The sequence below is a fragment of the Tachysurus vachellii genome, chromosome 8 (genome assembly GCF_030014155.1).
Source record: "Tachysurus vachellii isolate PV-2020 chromosome 8, HZAU_Pvac_v1, whole genome shotgun sequence".
In the NCBI taxonomy this organism is placed as follows: domain Eukaryota; kingdom Metazoa; phylum Chordata; class Actinopteri; order Siluriformes; family Bagridae; genus Tachysurus; species Tachysurus vachellii.
In genome coordinates this window covers 7,136,485-7,155,995 of record NC_083467.1, presented here as the reverse complement: position 1 = coordinate 7,155,995, position 19,511 = coordinate 7,136,485, and the positions used below count along the sequence as shown (strand labels likewise).

Below are 19,511 nucleotides of genomic sequence, written 5' to 3'. Positions count from 1 at the left end.
AAGAGAATTTTTTTTTTTTTTAAATCATGGTCTATTCACAGATGTACAAGAAATCAGTAATAAAAACAGCCATTGGAATTTTCATTACCCAGAGTTGCCCTCTGTGTAGGAGGAGGTTCAGGGTGTTTGAGAAGGGAAGCTGGTTTGCTCTGAGAGACTGCAGAGTGAAACGTATCACAATGAATCAGATATTTGATAAATAATAAGGTTTCTCTTCATGTTTTAGCGAATGGAGAAAACATCTTACCAGACACTAAGGGGGAGAAAGTTGGAGGGCTTTCAGTGATGGGCTTCTGTAGGAGAGAGAAGTCTAGACTTACAAAGAAAAAAGAAAACAGAGAGAAAAGGAAAAACAAGAGAAAGACATAGAGACATGTGAAAAAGAACTTGTTATGTATATATATTATTACAGACTTACCTTAGGCTTCAGAATGTTCTCAGGCTTCAGTGGGGTATAAATATCTGTATCTTTTGCTGAGCAAAGAGGACAAGATGTTATTAGATATTTACATTTTTTTTTATTTAGACATTATTAGCAGAATCTCATTTCCATCTTACTTAATTTGATTTGGATTTCTAAAACAATGCAGTCAGCAACTTGGTGTGTTGGGTTCCATATTGGTTGTGTTCGTTTATTACTACAGTACATCTAACAAAAATCCTCAAATGTTTTGTGTAAGATATGACGAGTACAAATTTGATACAGGATACAAAAAATGTCATATGCTGACTTTTTTTTTAAGGTCTGGGAATTGATTATGTCATGACAAAATTTTATTTCAAAATGTTTTTTCTACACCGATGGTAACCAAATAAAATGACATTCATCTGGAAAAAAAAACAAAAACATATAATGTGTTCTAAAATGTGTATAGATATCAAAATACAAATATGAGGCACAATGTATAGTATGTTCTTGTTTTTCTTGTGGGTGTTTTTGCCAGAGACCAGCACTGGGGTTCAGTGGAGCATGAACACTTTACTTTAATGTAGGCATGAATGATCAGACAGATATGAAGCTATCAGGACAAAGAAAGCACCCATACATTAACCTTTGTATGTTGTTCTTATTTTTGTTACTTTTTTGGGTTTTTAATTCAACACAATCAAACATTTTATGTTAAAATACTCTACAGATGTTTACTTCATCCCAATTACAAGCAATATAAACAGGATATATGGTTAATAATTGCCCTTTACCTTTATTACATCACATTTTTTAATTAAAGTGCTACTCGTTTTTTGTTGTTGTGTAAGAATGTGTAAGAAATTACAGAAATTGCACCCACATTCCACTCCAAGGTACACATCTGAAAGAGCTCATTCCTAAAAAGGTTTAAGTATCATAAGGTAATACGTTTAGGACTCTAAACGTATAAAGTTTATTCAATTATAAATATGGGAACGGCAGCAGGACATTAAGCATCACCACGAACAAAGGGTCTACGTGACTGTGATTACCATTTAAAGTGACCATTTGGTTGATAGTAACTGTAACAATACCAAGCCAAGGTCTGAGTGACCACGGTGACCGTGATTACCATTTAAAAGTGTCCATTTGGTTGATAACAATTGTAACAATACCAAGATAAGGTGTACGTGACCGTGATTAACATTTAAAGACATCTGGCTAAATAACAAAGTGTGACCCAGCCATTTGGGAGACACTCAGTTCTTACGCTCAATACACATTCGAAACAGAACTTCATTTAAACTACAAAGAGGAAAACAGTATAAAATGCTTGAGCAGGATTTGCTCTGGGTTCTTATTGACGCCGACGAACCCAAAGTACATCATGCATTTTGTCACTGCTATGCTGGAATAAACTTCTTGTTCTTCATTAAGATCTTCAACATCATCGTCTTATTTTTACACTACGCATTTTTTATTTCTTACAAATGTAATAAAAAAAAGAAAATCAAATTTAAGTTATGAGTGGGGAAAAAATCAACAAATTTACAAGGAAGCAAAGTTTTTCAAAACTATTAATGTTTATGAATATGGGTCCCACAGACCCGAACAACATACAAGGGTTAAACATAAACATGCAGCACTGTATGCAGTCACAGCATCCATATTAACTGCCGTGTGACTTGCATTATTAACACAGACCACAGAATTCACACAGCATGCTACATTTCGATATTTTTAACGTATGAAGTACTAAACAAATACAGATGCAGATACAGATAGAGGCATTGCTTTAGACTCTTACTTTGAAGATAAGCTGGAAAAAAATTATCGAAGAAGACAGAAATAGAGACACATTTTTCTTGTTAAGTTCAGAAACCCTAACGGATATGAACTTTTGATCTTAGATGTCTATGTATGTGAGGCTCATGAAGCAATTTGCATGTTAAAAGTTTAGTGCTTTGTTGTGACATACCAGCTGTGTTGTGAATTACTGGAGGGCTCCAGGCTCCAGTGATATTGCGAGATTCTGCTCGGACCCCGAACTCATATGGTGTTTCTGGTTTGAGTTGGTCAATGACTGTATCCCTGGTGGGACAAGTCTGAAAGTTCCAGGTCTTTTTGGGCTCCTTCTCTCTGTAGCGCACGGTGTACTGACTAGAGAGTGATTGAAGACAAAGTTAGTCTCTTGTTTAATTATGTTGGCATTGTAGAAGCCAACATTCTGTTTTCCTATTTAAGCTTAGACAAAAATTTATAAAATTTAATGCGGCCTAGGGCTTTAGAGCCACATGCACCAAATTCAGATATGTCGTAGACCCTGGTCTGAAGTTTGTTGCTACAGTATTACTTTTCTAAGCAACCCGAGTACCGGTACTTCCGGTACCGGGTCTCAAAGTGGCCTTTGAGACCATAGACTCCCATTATAAACTTTGGAGGTTTATAACTCGGCAAGCTTCTGAACTATCTACACCAAACTCGGCCAGCTCCTTTAGGGTGATACTCTGAACAAACTTTTAAATTGGTGTACCGACTGGCCTTCCGGTTGTGCCGCAGCCCCGCCCCCAAAATATGCAAAATCAAAAAACTTTTTACAACATGGACATGTGACATATCAAAACACTCAGAACAATGAGGGGAACTTCCTCAGGAGTATTCGGATGACGTCACATGCTCGTCTCCACTTGCCTCCAAATGTTTTGGCACCCTATCTTTCTGTCCACTTGCCTCCAAAAGTGACACTGACCCTTATGTCCACTCGCCTCCAAAAAGCACCGGCCTTTGCGAATACTTGCCTCGTCAAAGCTAACATCAAAGTTTGTCGCAACGAACTTTACAAATCTAGTTTGTAATTGATATGGTAGTGATTAGTCTGGACGTGAAAGGACTGTTATACTTCATATTATGTTTCAGAGCTGATATTCAAAATGATTCAAATAGCTTAAGATGCAGGAAGGAGCTCTGATTTTACTGACTCTCAGACTTTCTCTCTGGATTATACTGGGCAGCCAAAGGATCAGATTGGTTAAACAGAGCAGTCTGACATAAAGCTTTCCACCATCTTGAGCAAAGAGCACACAAGACTGTGTGTCAGTGTGTGCACATAAGTATGTGTTATAACTATTTGTCTTTATAGCTCTGCACCTGCAATATCTGCAATGGAGACATATCAAATTCCAAAGTATTTCATGTCTATATTCCTGGCTGTCCAACTATGTGAGTGTAGAGACTGGGATTCTGTGAGAATATTCTAAAAGTTTTGGCTCTTCTTATTACTGGTACTGCTCCACATCATCTGTCAAATGTATGACCAAACATCTGTTTGAGCATCAGTGTTCTCATCTAACACAGAGAAAGCAGACAAGCACAAATACACAAAAACAAATAGGCTTACCCATCCTCAATGCAGTCATCAGGGTTGGTTTCAGTGGAAAGGGTATTTAACAGCGTGCCCCAAGACAGCATTACTGATGTCTCGGTCACAGAGCCAATCACCAGATGCAGAGGCTTTTCCAGACTTTCCTTCCCTAGAGATTTTATCCACTATTATTTATCCACTATTATTTATATAAACCACTGGTGTTAAGTAGCTCATTGCTTTAAATAGCTTTATAGAGAGTTATGTGTGGATTATAATACTTTGTATTTAACAGTGCTTTTCATACATTTAGTCATATTTTTTACCTGTGCATTGTTTCCTCCTCTCTTCTCCTTTGACTGGCTGTACTACAACTAGATATTTTGGCTCAGCATCTGAAAGAATGAAACAGAAAGTCAGAGGACAGATGGACAGAAATGATCAAAAAGATAATTTGGAGGTTTTACCAATTTCAGCTTCATACGGTTCCCCGTCATCAGGGAGCTGGATTAACTGTTTGGAGAACAAGCTGCTGCCATAGCCCAGGATGTAGCCCTCCAGTCTAGTGTCGGTGTCGGGCTGCAGGAACTTCAGCGTGATGGTGTCTCCTATAGCACTGATCCGGACCTTTGTGGTCTGCCTGCGCACTAAAGATGGAATATAAACCGAAAATTACAGAAGTAACAGGAATAAAGTAGGGATCTATTCTTTTTTTGACTAAGTTATTGGCCTTCTCAGTGGAACAAAAAGCCCCAATATGACATCAAGACTTTTAAAAGCCAAAACCTACAGAGCATTAATTGATTTTGATCCTGGCAGGGCATTTACAGTATCATAGAACAATGTGTTTTTATGCTATTGCCACAGAGAAAAATATTCTAAAATGCCAGCAAGTTGATTATCCCCACAAGGGTAAGTTTGGTCATTTTAATGGGATATTTTAATGCTTTAAAGTTTGCTAGAATTTTTAGCACGGTTGTGGATCAACAGTTCCACAGTTTAATGCCAGATTTAATTCTATCCAACAACTACATGGTCAATACAACCAAAACAACCATTAATAGGACAGACATGTGAATCTGAGCCACAGACACATGGAAACATAAAACAGACACCTGTAAAGACAGAAATAATAAATGAAGATCAAAACATCTTAGACATGGATTTAAAGCATAGCCTTGTGGTTAACTTTTATGACTTGACTGATGAAACAGTGGGTGTTACTGCAGGATAAAAGGTTGCTGTGTGTTAGAGAAACTAGGAAACTCCTAACAGCTCCAAAACAAGCTCACTAGCTATTTGTTACATCACAGCTGCTTTGGCCCATCTCTGGGCATTTCCTAAGGCATTATTTAGGGCTGAATTATCCTGTCAGCAGGTGCATTAGGGAGATAGAAAGTCATTAGTAATAAAATATGAGCATGTCACATTTTGACAAAATTAGTAAAGACAGACTGTGTTTAGGCCAAGCACCACAAACCAAAATTGGCAATCTTGCTTCTAATTGGCAACATATTTTAGATATCTAACCTTCATCATCATAAAAGTAAACTGAAAATGATTGACAAATATTTTGCCAATTAAGTATGTGGAAAAATGCTCTGCTTTGGTAACCCCTAGTGAGAGCAGTCAAAAGAAGAAGAATACGATGATGATGATGATGATGATGATGATGATGATGATGATGAGGGTGAAGAAGAAGAGGAATAAGAAGATGATGATGATGATGAACAAGAAGAAAATCAGCATCAAGAAGAAAAGAAGAAAAGATTTCCTAAAGAAAAATGATGCTATGTAATTTAATGTGTAACTGTATTGTTATGGAATATTCCTTAAATGTAATGAAATAAATTGTGCATCATATATGAAGGGGTTCTGCTCATTGCTGAGACATGGAAAGATTGCAGAATGGCTTGGGTTCCATGTGCCATGTGCCCTTCTGAAGTAGGCTCCTTTACATCATTTCACACACTGCTTCATAGCTCCTAAAGCCAGACTTTGACATTGGGATTTTCTTACATAGGGATATGGTTTCATTATATGAAAAACAATATATAAAAATTGTGATAAACCTGTATGTAAAAGTATGATCACTGGCTGTGTTAGTACAACAAAGCAAAACAAACTGAAATTGTAGTGGATTCATTTGTTTAAAAATGGGTTCCTGTGAGGTGCAAATCTAGTTCATAGTCAACAATCTGGGATTTTCACACATCACACAGAATATAAAATATAAATCTCCACAGAGAAACAACAAGAGATCAGGAACATGGATCTATATAAATATATTTAAATTGTGTTAATTAGATTTCACTTTTTTGGTGTAATTTTTGCTATAGGCAGGTGTGAGGTTGTGTCATGAGTATGAGTCACAAACACTTTATTATTAGCTACTCCTCTGGCCCAGTGCAGTACTACATCACTCTTAGGCGTGCTACAGTATATGATCACAATTGGCTTCTGTTGCTATAATAAAAGTTTGGGACGTATAGCAGGAAAACATTTGCTTTGAGACTATCGTGTTATCTTTCAATAGCATCTTCTACAGGGATGATACCTTTCAGTCAGAGGTCTAGAGACTTGAAGAATCCATGACACAAGAAATGGAAGTTCTCCATGATGTCATAAGTTGGATTGAGATTTGGTGTATGTGTGGGGAAATAGCATGTGTTTAAAATTATTTTAATTCTTAAGATATCAGTCAGAATTAATTTCTGGAAAAGGCCACTCCCATGAGCATATGATTTTTATTATGCATCGCACTGAGTTGAAAACTATATTCTTATGTGTTTGCTATAAAGATAAATATATGCAGCAAAGCCATTTTAGATACCATTAAACAAAGTCTCTGAGATTTCCTGAAACTAGGTTAGATCCAACCTAAATCTGTTCTTGGAAATTCGACCGTCCATCCTGGGTCAGTATCATCGATAATTTCAGGATTCAACAACGATTACGTAATGGAGTGCTCCAGAAACAAATTGCAGCAGGATAATGATAAATAATTGTGCAGGCTGCAGGGTCTTTCTAAGGAGAGAAGAAAAATGTTTGTCAACAGCACCAGAAAAGCCAACAAACTAGTAAGCCATCTCTGGACTGTTTGGGTTTAAGATTATAACCAAATGTCTCCTCACACTTCAACACCTCGTTCCAAGAGACACACAGACTTTCCCTCCAAAAAGCTCTTTCTATTATTGATGACTGGATTGAACTAAAGTGACAACCAAAAGAAATCAGTTCCATTGTTTAATACCTGATAACTAAATGGAGCCTAAGAATAACAACATGTTATGTTCAGAACTCTTTTTTTTTTTTTTAGAACAGGCTGCTCATCAACAATCTGATAAGACAAATTCATTTAATTCGATGGCATGCATATTTCTGCAGCATGCTGAGTCCAGTTGTGCACAAGAGAGAAAAACCGGGCCAAACAAAGCAAATCAAAGAACAGCGTGCATGAGTTCATAGCTAAAAGCTGAGGTACTGGATTCTACACAAAGCCATACAAAGCCATCTACATCTATATAAAGCCATGAATAACACTGCTACAATTTTGGTGACACTGTTGCATGCACAATTTGATTTATTTTGCTGGTGGATAAATTATTATTACTCACAAGCACACTAAGAAGATTTAAAAAGATAAAAACTGTGCATTTATTGCCTCTCACCTGTGGACCTGAGTAAAACAACAAATCATAAACTGAACTCATCTACAGTTATTTCAAGCTACAATCGTGTGCAACAGAAAATAGCATAGTGTACTGTACCTCTGTATGCACAGGTGAGGTTGGGGAGTAGGACCTCGCTGAGGATGAGGAGGAGCAGGAAGCCTGACATGCTGTTCCCGTCATTCGGTGGGTCACTAAAGCTGTCCACTGTCGTCCACTCTTATTCCTCTCCAGTAAACTTCTGCTCAGCTCTGAGGCTCGTCTTACACCCTCTTTCAATTTAATACAACTCAGTGTTCACACTTGTGCCTGAGAGGGAGAATATACATGTACTGTAAGTGAAAAGGCTGTGCATGTTATGGCAGAATTTTGAGAAGTTTTGCTTGTGACCAGAAAATCTCTTAAGGACGAAATTATGGGAGGTTACCTCTGATGTCACATGTTGTCAAAGTGTGACATGACTCTCGCTCTCTCTCTCTTTCTCTCTCTCTCTCTCTTTTTCTCTCTCAAACACAAACACACCCACATCCTCTCTCTCTATCACATCATTCTGTTTTCTCCCCAGAGACAGCTATTATTTCTTCCCCACCCCATTTGGAACCACTCTTCAAACCTTGAGGATTTATTAACTACGAAGAGCATTATATTTTAAACATCCAATAAGGGTTCATTAGCTTTTTCAAATACTGAAAATAAACAGTAGTATTACTGACTGCCTCTCGCTCTATCATAATTTATTCTTCATGTAAAGGTACAATGCTGATTTGGCTCCGGCCCAGATGTACAACAATACTATCACAATACAATTGTAACAGCAGCGGGAATAATATGGGAATAAGATGTCTATCCATATCCAATAATGCATTCACAAACTTATTCACAACGCAATTAATGATTTTAGTCACTAATTCACCAACTGTCATATTTTGAGCTGTGGAGCAATGCTACCTGCTGTGCCACTATGTCACCAAGTCGCCATGAAGCTTCATACGTCATGACTTTTATGATGAAAAGAAAACACTTTGGAAATTTTGCTCTAAAACAAGAGAAATATAAGTAGAAAGCTTCAGAGTGTGTGCAAAGGAAATCACTTTCCAGGAAGAAGGGGAAGACTTGACAAGTGTGCAACATAATTAATTGGTTAACTCATAAATATGAGCTCACTGATTAACTCAACAAGTGGCTAAATCAGTGGTCTTCACTATTTTTTTCATGTGAGCCACACTGATAGGACAAAGTCAATAGGAGAGCCACTTTCACTGCAAAGTATGCCAAGTTATTCAGTCTTAAATAGCTTATCTGCTTAAATACAATGTACAATATTGCAATACAATAATTACTAAAAAATCATTCTTTATTATGCACCTGTCAAATTGGTAACTGAGACAAGATGATGCTCCCCATCAGTTACCTCTTTTGTCACTGTCACATTGCTTTGTTGCTGTTCATTTTGTGCGCGGGATTGTTTGATAAGAAATCGATCCATTTTTTAGTCCGTGTGTACAGTAAACACAAGTTGTTAACTAGCATGAAACACAAACTAGCTTCTGACAGTCCGCCAAAAACTGGAGTCAGTGACGAGTCAAATAATGTATATAAATATATATTATTATTTGTAATAGAACACATTCGTTTTTCTATGCTTCCCTGATTGTTTTTAATGTTATTTAAATGAAAAATAAATTTTAACCACATGATCATATCATCGTATTATTTACTGCCATGCGAGCCGCATATTAAAGCTTGGCGAGCCGCAGGAGGCTCGCGAGCCGCGCAATGAGTAACACTGGGCTAAATAAACATTAGTTAACATGTGAGTGCAGAAGATCATTCATCAACCCAAAGCTGACCCAAAGTCACTGTTTGACTCATTATCTAATTAACTCATTGAATCCCACTGATTAGCACATTGGGCATCATATCATTCAATTAATTTTCTTATTTAATAACTGAGCTCATTACTTTAACACACTTAATATTAGTCATTGGTTAGTGCACGTGTTAGAGAATTAGCTAGTTAAGTACATTAGATAAACGCTTACCAAGTGGAACAGGTAAATAACCTTTTGGTTGTTCAGTGATGAAACCACTTTAGTTACCTTTTTCTTTATTCATTTATTTCTGAGCTCAGTGGTTCTCTTTGGTTAATAATCCCAGCAGTGGAATTATCCGTGGAGTTTTTTTTTTTTTACTTCATCTATCCAAGGTCTGTTCAGAAGAAACTGTGTGATTATGCTGTTGAGTTCATGAAATCCAAGACACACCGACACACACTGACACACACTGTTTATATTTAATATGCAATTATTCTGGTATTTCTTTGGATTGGACTGGATAAAAATGTTGGGAAATGGATAAACGTGCAATAAAGATTTTTATAGAGAACAACTAGTAGCTAGGAATATGAAATGTTTATTAGCTCAAATTAATTTGTTTTACAGATCAGTATTATTTACTCCTAACACCTACATATGCAGGCCTGTGATTGACTCAGTTCTGTGCACGGTTGTCCTAAGGCATTTCTTTCAAATAATAAATGTTTTAACATGCTGAAGATTGATGCACACAGAAGGAAAATTTTAAAAGAAGGTCAAATGACACAAAGAAGCAAAAGAAGCAATGCTCTCACAATTTTTCACCACTATTCGCATGCATGTTACTACTTTTGGATCAATCCCACCTTTGCTCACTCCACTGTCATAATTATAGAAATCACAACAAAAAAAAAACATGTTGAAATGTGAGATTATATTTAGATTCCTATTTCAGTGAATTTTTTTGTGTGGTGTTTAATGAGACCTGCTTTTTCTTTTTAGAAAGTAGAAACACTTCAATCTCCTACATTCTGTCTCTCTGATGCATTTTATAGATTTTTTTTTTTGTATTTGGAGGCAGAACTTATGAAGTTTTTCCTTCAAGAGGAACAGTTAAGATAGTAGTTTGTTATGCAAGCATAAATGTAAATATTTTACAGGTTCAGACATCCAGAAACAGACGTTTCAGAAATCACAGAGATTCCCACAAGCAGTGTTAAATTAAGATGATCTTAGCAGGTAGTGCTAGAGTTCAGTGTGATGGTCCTTCTATCAGTCAACAGTTATTACTGATGCTTATGGGAACCTTATACTATATACTATAATGTATAAGAAACACAAATAAGGAGTCGGGTCAGAAACGCGGGTGTCTTCAAGGATAAAAGAAAATAAAAAAATAACAAAAACTACAAATACAAGGCAAACAGTAGGGAAGACTGGGCAACTGTGGGGGGAGAAAAACAGAAACCAGGAGACATGACAACATACCAAAACCACAGAAACACAAGGACCCAACAAACGACATACACAAGACAACCGGTATAAATAGGGAGGACAATCATAGAGACATGCAGAGGCGGGAACGGGTTAAGGAAGGGGCGGAGCTAACACACCTGAACACAAACAAAAACAAAAGCACATGGTACAAGAAAACACAACAGCAGGAATAGTCAGAGCTGTCCTGTGTCCTTAGATTGACGAGCTATTACATTTGTATTGTTGTATTGTTTGTAAAGAAATGTATAGTTTGTAAAGAAATGTATAGTTGTTCATTAAAAAAGGTTAACACAGATTATTTGTGAAATCATTGTGAAATGCTTATAGTTATTTCAGACCACAACAGTTAATAGTTCATTCTGTTTCTCATATTACACCATCTTCTGCCAAACAGTTGATTTATTGGCTTATTTGTAATCAATGTATTTAATCATACTTTGATGATCTCACATTTAACCAATGAATTAGTGTGATTTTGTGTGAGTTAAAAAAAAAAACCCCAGTAATGAAAATCTAACCTTAACTACTAATTAGTCTTGTGAATTCATGCGTGAACATCGAACACCTTAATTACATGTGTGTTTGTTCATTTATTAATTAGCCTTAAGGGAAAACTAAATCAAACCTGATATATGAGAAAAAACATAAAATATATGTGCATCATTTCAAATTGTTCATCCTTGTGTGTAAAGGAACAGAGCCCCAGATCCGAGCCACCCAGAGCATGTACTAGTACTATGGTGTGATAGATAGATAGATAGATTCCAGCAATATCCGCAAACTTAGGCAATAAGGCATGCTATAGATGCTCAACTTTATTGTAATAAAAAGTAATAAATTTAAATTGAAAAGTGTACGGTGTGTAGTGCTTTTCAGAACAGTGAAGAATGTTTTAAATCCCCAAGTGGAATTAAAGAGACACGGGAAATTAAAAGAGAAATAAATGGAGAATAATGCAAAAAGAGTTGAAATGAATTTATTGGTTATTAGTGCATCTTTCTACAGGATCAGTGCATCTTTTTAGCATCCAGAGATGCAAATTATATAAACAATATAAAATCATAATATGATTTTATTAACCCCCCCACACACACACACACCCACACCCACCCACACACACCACACACACACACACACACCCCACCTCACACTGTGCACCTCAATTTCACTTCCACTTCGTTTCCACATTGTTCTTTGGTTATTTTTGTTGCCACGTGCCTTTTGCTTTGATTTATGTCCTGTTTCTGCCCTCATCTTGTCATTACCTGCCTCCCTTGTGTCTCTTGATTTATGTCTTAGGTTTTGTTCCTGATTTGTAGTATCCCAGTATATAGACCAATGTCTGTCTTTTACCTTGTTTTTGATCCTGTTGTTTGCCATGTTTTGCTTGTTTCGCATTTTTAGCCTTTTTTGTTTGTTGGTTTGTTTGTTAGTTGACACATTTTAGCATTTGCCCTTTTGGATCTACTTTATTTTTTGGACTGCATTAATAAAAAACCTCTACCTTTATCCTCAGCCTGTCTATGCCCCTGTGATCCACATAACACTTACAGAGAATGTTTGATTTTTTTTTTTTACCCCAACAAGTTAACAGATTTACTAACAAACATGTACTTCAGGTTTCATTATTCACACATGAATTCGTAAGACTTACGGCATAGCTAAGGTTATCTTTTCATTACTTCGTGATTAATCCATGCCATAATTCATCATTAGTTTATATATTAATTTAGATGATAGCATGATTATTCTTATTGTAAAGTGTTAGCTAAAAATCTGTGTTATGTGTTGCTTCTGCAGCTCCAGTTGCTCCCCTGGCATTTAATATTTTTTAAAATGAGAAAATGATCATTTTATCTTCCCACTTATTGATGCTTGTTGAATCCTCATTTATCATTAGCCAAAAATATTAATAACCAAAATATTTGTATAAAAGCCGGCAGAGAGACTGACTGAAGTAAGGACATCTTTACAATGAATTCCAAACGAAATAGATTTTAATCTGCTGTGACCTGATTTTTCTTATAAATCGACTAATCAAAGCGTTGTTCAGTATAAAGCAAAAAATTTCCATTGTTCTTTTTCTCCCTTCTTTCCAGACACTATTCTATCATCTGCTAAAGCATTTCATCTTGCTCCCAATTATTTAATAACTTCCACTCATCAGGCAGGGTGTGCACGTGTGTGTGTGTGTGTGTGTGTGTGTGTGTGTGTGTGTGTGTGTGTGTGTGAGTGAGAGAGAGAGAGAGAGAGAGAGAGAGAGAGAGAGAGAGAGAGAGAGAGAGAGAGGGGGTCGACGTGGCAGATGGACCAATGAAAAGATCGACAAAAACAAAGGCACTCATTAGAGCAGTCACTATTCATTTACCAGAAACAGACCTTACCTACTGTATACATACAAGATCCAGGGATGTTGAGACACCTGATGACCAGCTGCACTTACTTATGCTTTAATAATACTGCCCCTGGGAGTTTTATGTCTCTCCCTCTCTCCTTCTCTGAGTGATGAACTATCACGTTGTGTTTAAATGATTTGAATTCCAGCACAATTTGCACAGTGTCTCCACTTCAGTAAAAGCCCTGGTCACGTTAAAATATACGAGGAATCCAGAGTTCTGGACTCACTTATATAAGAGAAGCTGCAGGGTAGCGGAATATTTTGCATGTGGTGTTCAGGAGGTAGGATTCGTGCATTACCTCATGCTAAAGCAATACTTATGCCAGATGCCAGATTTCAGTGTTTATTAAAAAATGTCTGCTAGATGGATTAAATGATCTCTATCCATCAACTTCACCATTTTATTTCAGAAATGAATGCTTCAATTTAGAAAAATAATCTGCCAACAGAACAAGAAAGTAGTAAAATATGCCGAGAAAAAATCTTAGATTGGGTTTCTTTCTTTTTTTTTTTTATTTGATAGGGAATACTAAAGCATTTTGAACATATTCAAGATATTCTAATGGTTTTTACACTGCTGGAAAGGAAATGAACTTATTGGACACTATAAACAATTATTTTATCTAATAAGATTCGTCAGTACAATGATGAACTTATACCTGGCTGAAAATAACACCTTTGGATTTTAGATACTTATGAACACGCACATGAGGCATCTCAGACAGCTGCAATGGGTTTGATATCACTGTTTACTTTAAAACTACCTTTTAATAACTTTTTAGTAATATTTTGCTCCTAGTAGGTCAGAAAAAAAACCAGAAATTATTTTGTAAGACTACAAATTCATAAAGCCTTGAGTGTCTAAATTCATATTAGCCTTTAACCACATTCAATGCTGAACATGGACACAACAATACAAGCACAAATTCCATTTCTTGACATCTGTTAAAACAAGATAACTTGCTAACGTAATATTTTTCAGTGTAGCCATACAGAGATTATATTTAAATTATATGTGTGATGCTGGCTCGAGTAGAGAGCGGTATTTAATCCAGCCCTGCTATCTGACAGGCTATGTAAAGCGCAATATGCCACACTCACAATTACAATTACTATTTCTATTATAAATAGTCAGATAAAAAAAAAAACATTAAAAGCTATCTAAGGGCAATTTTAAAAACACACACAAAAAAACATTCTACATAGAAGAAATAAGTGGAGACAGCGTCTACCTTAAAGCATGTATCCCTTCTTCTGAGCCTCTAGCACTGCTACACCATATCTCAAGGAGGGTACAAGGAGGGCATGAATCCAGACACCTCTCTGTGGAATGAATGCCTCTGGCTTTCCAAAACAGCTAAGTTACTGATCTCCAAATGAAGACTAAAGACCTACATCTTCACCAAGTTGATTTATCACTTTGTTGATCATTCCCAGCACAAGGATGTGTTTTTGATAGAAGTACAAAGCTCTTCCATAAGTCGCTCTGCATAAAGGCATCTGCTAAATGGTTAAGAACCACATATCACAATTAACACACGGCACAACCGACATGTGATGCAGAATTAAAAAGCCTAATCGTTGCACAAGTGTATATGGTTAACAAATTTGTTTGCTCTCCGTAATGTTTACAACATAAACACATAGCAGATGCTACAGTAAATTGACAATTGTAATTTTAAAAAGCCTTAACTCATAAAATAACCAGACACCAAGAAGAAAGTCTTTGCACATCATATCATTCAGCATGTCTGGTCATAAACGAAAGCGTCACATGAACGATTATGAGAGGGGATTAAGAAAAACAGTTTCTTGATACGGCTGAAATCCTTCACCATGTGAATCTAATAGAAAACTCTGCCTGGTATAGAAGCTCCTCAACACACTTCTGTATTATTGCCAATGAATCCGTGTTTGTTTGCGATACTGTACCAACATTTCCATGCTGTTTGCAGCTCTGATACAATTCCAGGCATGATGATATTCATCGCTTGTGACTGTGTGGGAAACGTGATTGTTTTCTTCCTTCTTTTGTCAGTGGGCCATCCTTCAGCCCTCACTGTTTGTTTGTCACGTTGGTCTCTAAGGCAGATGTTGGAGAGCTTGGCAATGCAGTGCAGCTCCAAGCACAGCATCAAACAGAGTACAGACAGACTGCCTGAGCTCCTCTTCAGCACAGAACAACTTATCACAGGGAGCTGGCCAGAATATAACAGCCTCTCCTGCTTCGTCAAAGAAAACCACCTGATTACAAATGTGCAAACTGATGTTTTCGTATCTTTACTGAATACAGCAGTTCACTATTGGAAGGTGAGACATTGTAAGGCAAAGTTCTGCAGTACTGGAGGGATGAACAAAAATGGTTTCTTGCAAAATATATATTCCCTTAGTTGGTGTTTGTGACTTCTGGTTACTACGAAGGCCACAGCATATGATGTATATCACGTTCATCCTCATCACACCAAACACTGGATGGGGAAGAGTCAGCTTGGAATAGAGCACTCCCATGATCAGTTGGAAGAACATTGTGGTGAACCTTGAAGAAAAATCTATCCTGCAGATTTTTTTGTGTTTCTCCAGCTCTCATACATGTTCCAACTAATCAGCTAATTATCAGGCTTTCCTGAGTTAAAGTGGGTGTGTTGGAAGCAGGGCACATGTTAAATTGTCCAAGACAGAGGATACTCCGTGACCAAGGTTGGCATCTGTGATCTAAGGGGACAAGTGGACGAAAACATACTGTAGACATTCAATTATCTACAGCATAATGTGTGTGTGAGTTGGAACTGAAAGTTCTCTCTGCAGCTGTGGTTGGCTCTCATGAACACACTCTGGACTGAATGCACATGTTCAGGCTACAGGATATACACATACACATGTGCAAATTGTGAAGCTTGTGTAATTCAGGCTCCATCAATCCTACTTTGTGAAAGGGAGTCCAGTACAACATTTTCAGTGAAAATAAAACACCTGAATTGGATCATCACCCCTAAACTGACCCATCGCTTTATAATGCAGTGCTCTAGAACTGGACCCGATCAGCTACAAAAAACGTGAACTCGGCTATGAATGGTTTTTCGTTAAAAATGATCATTTAGCATAAATGAGTCTCTATGACCATCCAAGAAGAATAGAAAATAAAGAATAGATGCAGCTGTCTGCATTTTTGTGCCAAGAGTGATGGGATGCTGCCAAAGGCTACAGTAAATCATTAACTATGCCAAAAATGTAAAAGAAAAAGATTTGGCTGAGAAAGGAGGTTTGTTAGAGTAACATCACACAAACTGACCCTGGAGTCAATTGCAAGCAGATTTATCACTTATTCATAGAGTAACTCCAGGAAACCCCTCACTCTGATTAGAAATAATCAGACTCCTGTGCTATTCTCTTGTGTTATGGTTACATCTCATGGGGTTTTTGACTTCACTGGCCATCTGAAGCTGGCTTTTTGTACAGTGCATGTCTTCATAGAGATTGAGTTCTGTGCAATCTCACAAAGTTTGTGTTACAGCTCAGGAACAGATGGCTGATATCTCCTACAGACAGTGCAGAATGAAAGCAAAAGGAAAAGATCAAGAATAATTACGATCTGCATTTGACATACTTTGTAGATCAAAAACAGTTCATAAACATAAATGTGATTTCAGTCTGATACTAAAGCATCTCAGTGAACATTGAAAAATTGTGTTGCAGTTTTCTGATGGTTTTGATTTGAACAAACATACTGACCCCTAGAGGTTTGAGCAGAACATTGGGTAAGAGTTTATTATGTTGTTTGGTTTGGCCTCTGCCTGTGTCCTTGCATGTTCTCAAAGGTACTAAGGAAAATGGTATCAAAGAGAAACAGACTCTTTCTTCCTGAAACAGATCTGCGTTCATATAACCAGTGGTATTTCAAATACTGAGGTATTGTCTTTTACCTCACACAGTGATGGCTGATAAAGCACACTCCTTCATGGCAAATGTATTCCCTAATGGCAGCAGCCTCTTTCAGCAGGATAATGTGCTCTGACACACTGCAACAATTGTTCAAGTTCGCTTTAAGAAGCATGAGAAAGAGTTCAAGGTGTTGACTTGGACTCTAATTTCCTCAGATCCCAATCCAGTTGAGCAACTTTATACAGATTAACATTTGTTTGATGAAGGGGTCCCGGCGGAACCGCCAGCTTGACCTTTTCCCAAATTGCACCATGATGCCATCTCTTCACCAGGTTAGTGTTGTACACGCACACAGCCATTCACATGACGTAAAAGAAAAACATAATTCATCAAACCAGGCTACCTTCCTTCACTGCCGGTCCAGGTCTGATGTTCACGTGCCCGTTGTAGTTGTTTCCTGGTGTAAAGGGATCCCTGGTGTAAAGGGATTTGCAGCTATGCACAGCAATGCGCTGTGTCTTCTGGCACCTTTCTATTATATCCAACATTAATCATTTCAAGTGCTACAGTAACCTTTACCTTGCTGCAGTAGCTCTGCTGTGGGCACTCATGACCCTGTCGATGGTTCATAGTTGTCGTTCCCTCGTATTAACCATTGTATCCCTGGAACAGACCACAAGACTTGCTGTTTTGGAGATGCTCTGAAACAGTCATCTACTGTAGCCATCACAGTTTGGCTAAGATTATTCCAGGTTTAACATTCCAGGTTTTCTTGTTCTCTGTTCTCTTGTTCATTTGTGCAGACATGTTAGAGACAATGTAAGAAAAACATCTGAGTGAAGTGCACAGGATGGGTTGTACTGCTTCAGGAAATCAGGAAGTTGCTTCAAATAACATAAGCAGGATTTTTCCAGTAAACTGAATAGGCCCTGGGTCACGTGTTTCTTTTTGTTGTAAGGAAACAGACTGATGGATTCTGAACTGGCTTAAGTTGAGCAGCCTGCCAGCATCACATTATTACAGTCTGCTGAAAGCATGGATTCAGGCCACTGACAGAATGACATCTGCTACACAATTACATAACAGAGGTAGCTCTATGTCTAGCTCACTATTGGAACTGACTCATCTTGGGGATCAAATTTAGAACTGTCTAAGATTAATAAATAATATTGTTACATCTGGCCCTAAGCTGTAGGACTCTGAAAGTTATTTTTATCTTCTGGCCCAGATCATTTAAAGAACTAGTAAACAGTGCTGTCAAGTGTCACGCATTGAGAGTGACAGTCACTCATTTCGGTCTTTTGTCACGCTCTCCCGCCACACATTGTATTTCTCACGCAGAAAAACGTACTATTTATCATATATTTAATATGCTGCAGCGCCCAAAATGTATCTGTTCGCACCGCTGTCTCTATGGAACCGGCCAGGAATCAAGCTTGTCTCCCCTGGAGTTCTTAGTCGAGCCTGACTCTTATCAGCCAATCAAAAAAAAAGAGGCTACACTATAGCCAATCAGAAAATAGCACTATTGTATCTGGGTAAGATTTACCGCAACAACCAATGAAAAAACAAAGCAAATCCTGGAATTGTTCAGCATCATCCTCGTTCACCCACAGAGAAAACCACTGGAGCTGCGAGCATCACTCTGAGCACAGAGTAAGTCATGATCTCCTGTTGTAATGTTACAACAAATTCACAACTTGTTTGACAAACAATGACATTTTGACTGCTGTTAGAGAAAGTTTCCCAGATAATCAGCATAAATTTTTAATGAGTGTCTGTAACTTAGCCAACAGTTTTACAGCCTGCTCATAACAAGTAGTCTAGGCCAGTTGTTCTCAAACTGGGGGCCCTGAGATGGTGCCAGAAAACATCTGAGTGATAGAGGCCCCTGGTTCCTTTTTTCAAAGGTGACTGGATTGAACCAATTTGGGAGGCTATCAAAGATCGCAGCCTTGGTTTTAGTGCTTCCACATTCTAATGCTGAACAAAACCTCAACACGAAACAGCTTGTCTCTGGACGGGACATTGTCCTCAATCATGACCCTAAAAATGGCTGGGCTTGAGCTGAACTGTTTTAAATGGGAGCAACATTACAAATGATAAAGGAGTCCAAAAAGGCAACAAACACTTACAATAAATTGTAATTGGGGGGTCGGGTGGAGATGTTACTCTTGCATGTCTTCAAAACTTGAGAGCCCTGAGTAAATATGAGCATACTGTGTGAGCCAATAAACATTAGTGATAATGATATATTTATACAAACCAAAGAAAAAAAACAAGTTAGCACACAGCTAATGTACACTCACCGGCCACTTTATTAGGTACACCTGTCCAACTGCTCGTTAACGCAAATTTCTAATCAGCCAATCACATGGCAGCAACTCAATGCATTTAGGCATGTTGACATGGTCAAGACGATCTGCTGCAGTTCAAACTGAGCGTCAGAATGGGGAAGAAAAGTGATTTAAGTGACCTTGAA

At 37.6% G+C, this 19,511-nt stretch overlaps 1 protein-coding gene across 3 annotated transcripts in view; it reads right to left on the bottom strand.

Moving 5' to 3' along the window:
• Positions 1-14,574, bottom strand: part of LOC132849961 (target of Nesh-SH3) — a 37,607-nt gene extending 23,033 nt beyond the window's left edge. Inside the window, exons 1-9 of one of the 3 annotated variants that reach the window (XM_060875996.1) lie at positions 14,383-14,574; positions 7,541-7,750; positions 4,238-4,417; positions 4,097-4,165; positions 3,807-3,939; positions 2,388-2,569; positions 419-474; positions 248-293; positions 89-157 (exon numbers count right to left, since the gene is read on the bottom strand). In XM_060875996.1, the coding sequence (XP_060731979.1) occupies positions 89-157; positions 248-293; positions 419-474; positions 2,388-2,569; positions 3,807-3,939; positions 4,097-4,165; positions 4,238-4,417; positions 7,541-7,610 (805 nt within the window). In that variant the 5' untranslated portion in view covers positions 7,611-7,750; positions 14,383-14,574. Of the gene's footprint in view, positions 1-88; positions 158-247; positions 294-418; positions 475-2,387; positions 2,570-3,806; positions 3,940-4,096; positions 4,166-4,237; positions 4,418-7,540; positions 7,829-7,868; positions 7,887-14,382 lie in introns of those variants that run through there. The other 2 variants (XM_060875997.1, XM_060875998.1) reach the window with 2 other exon arrangements.
• Positions 14,575-19,511: the final 4,937 nt, after the last annotated feature.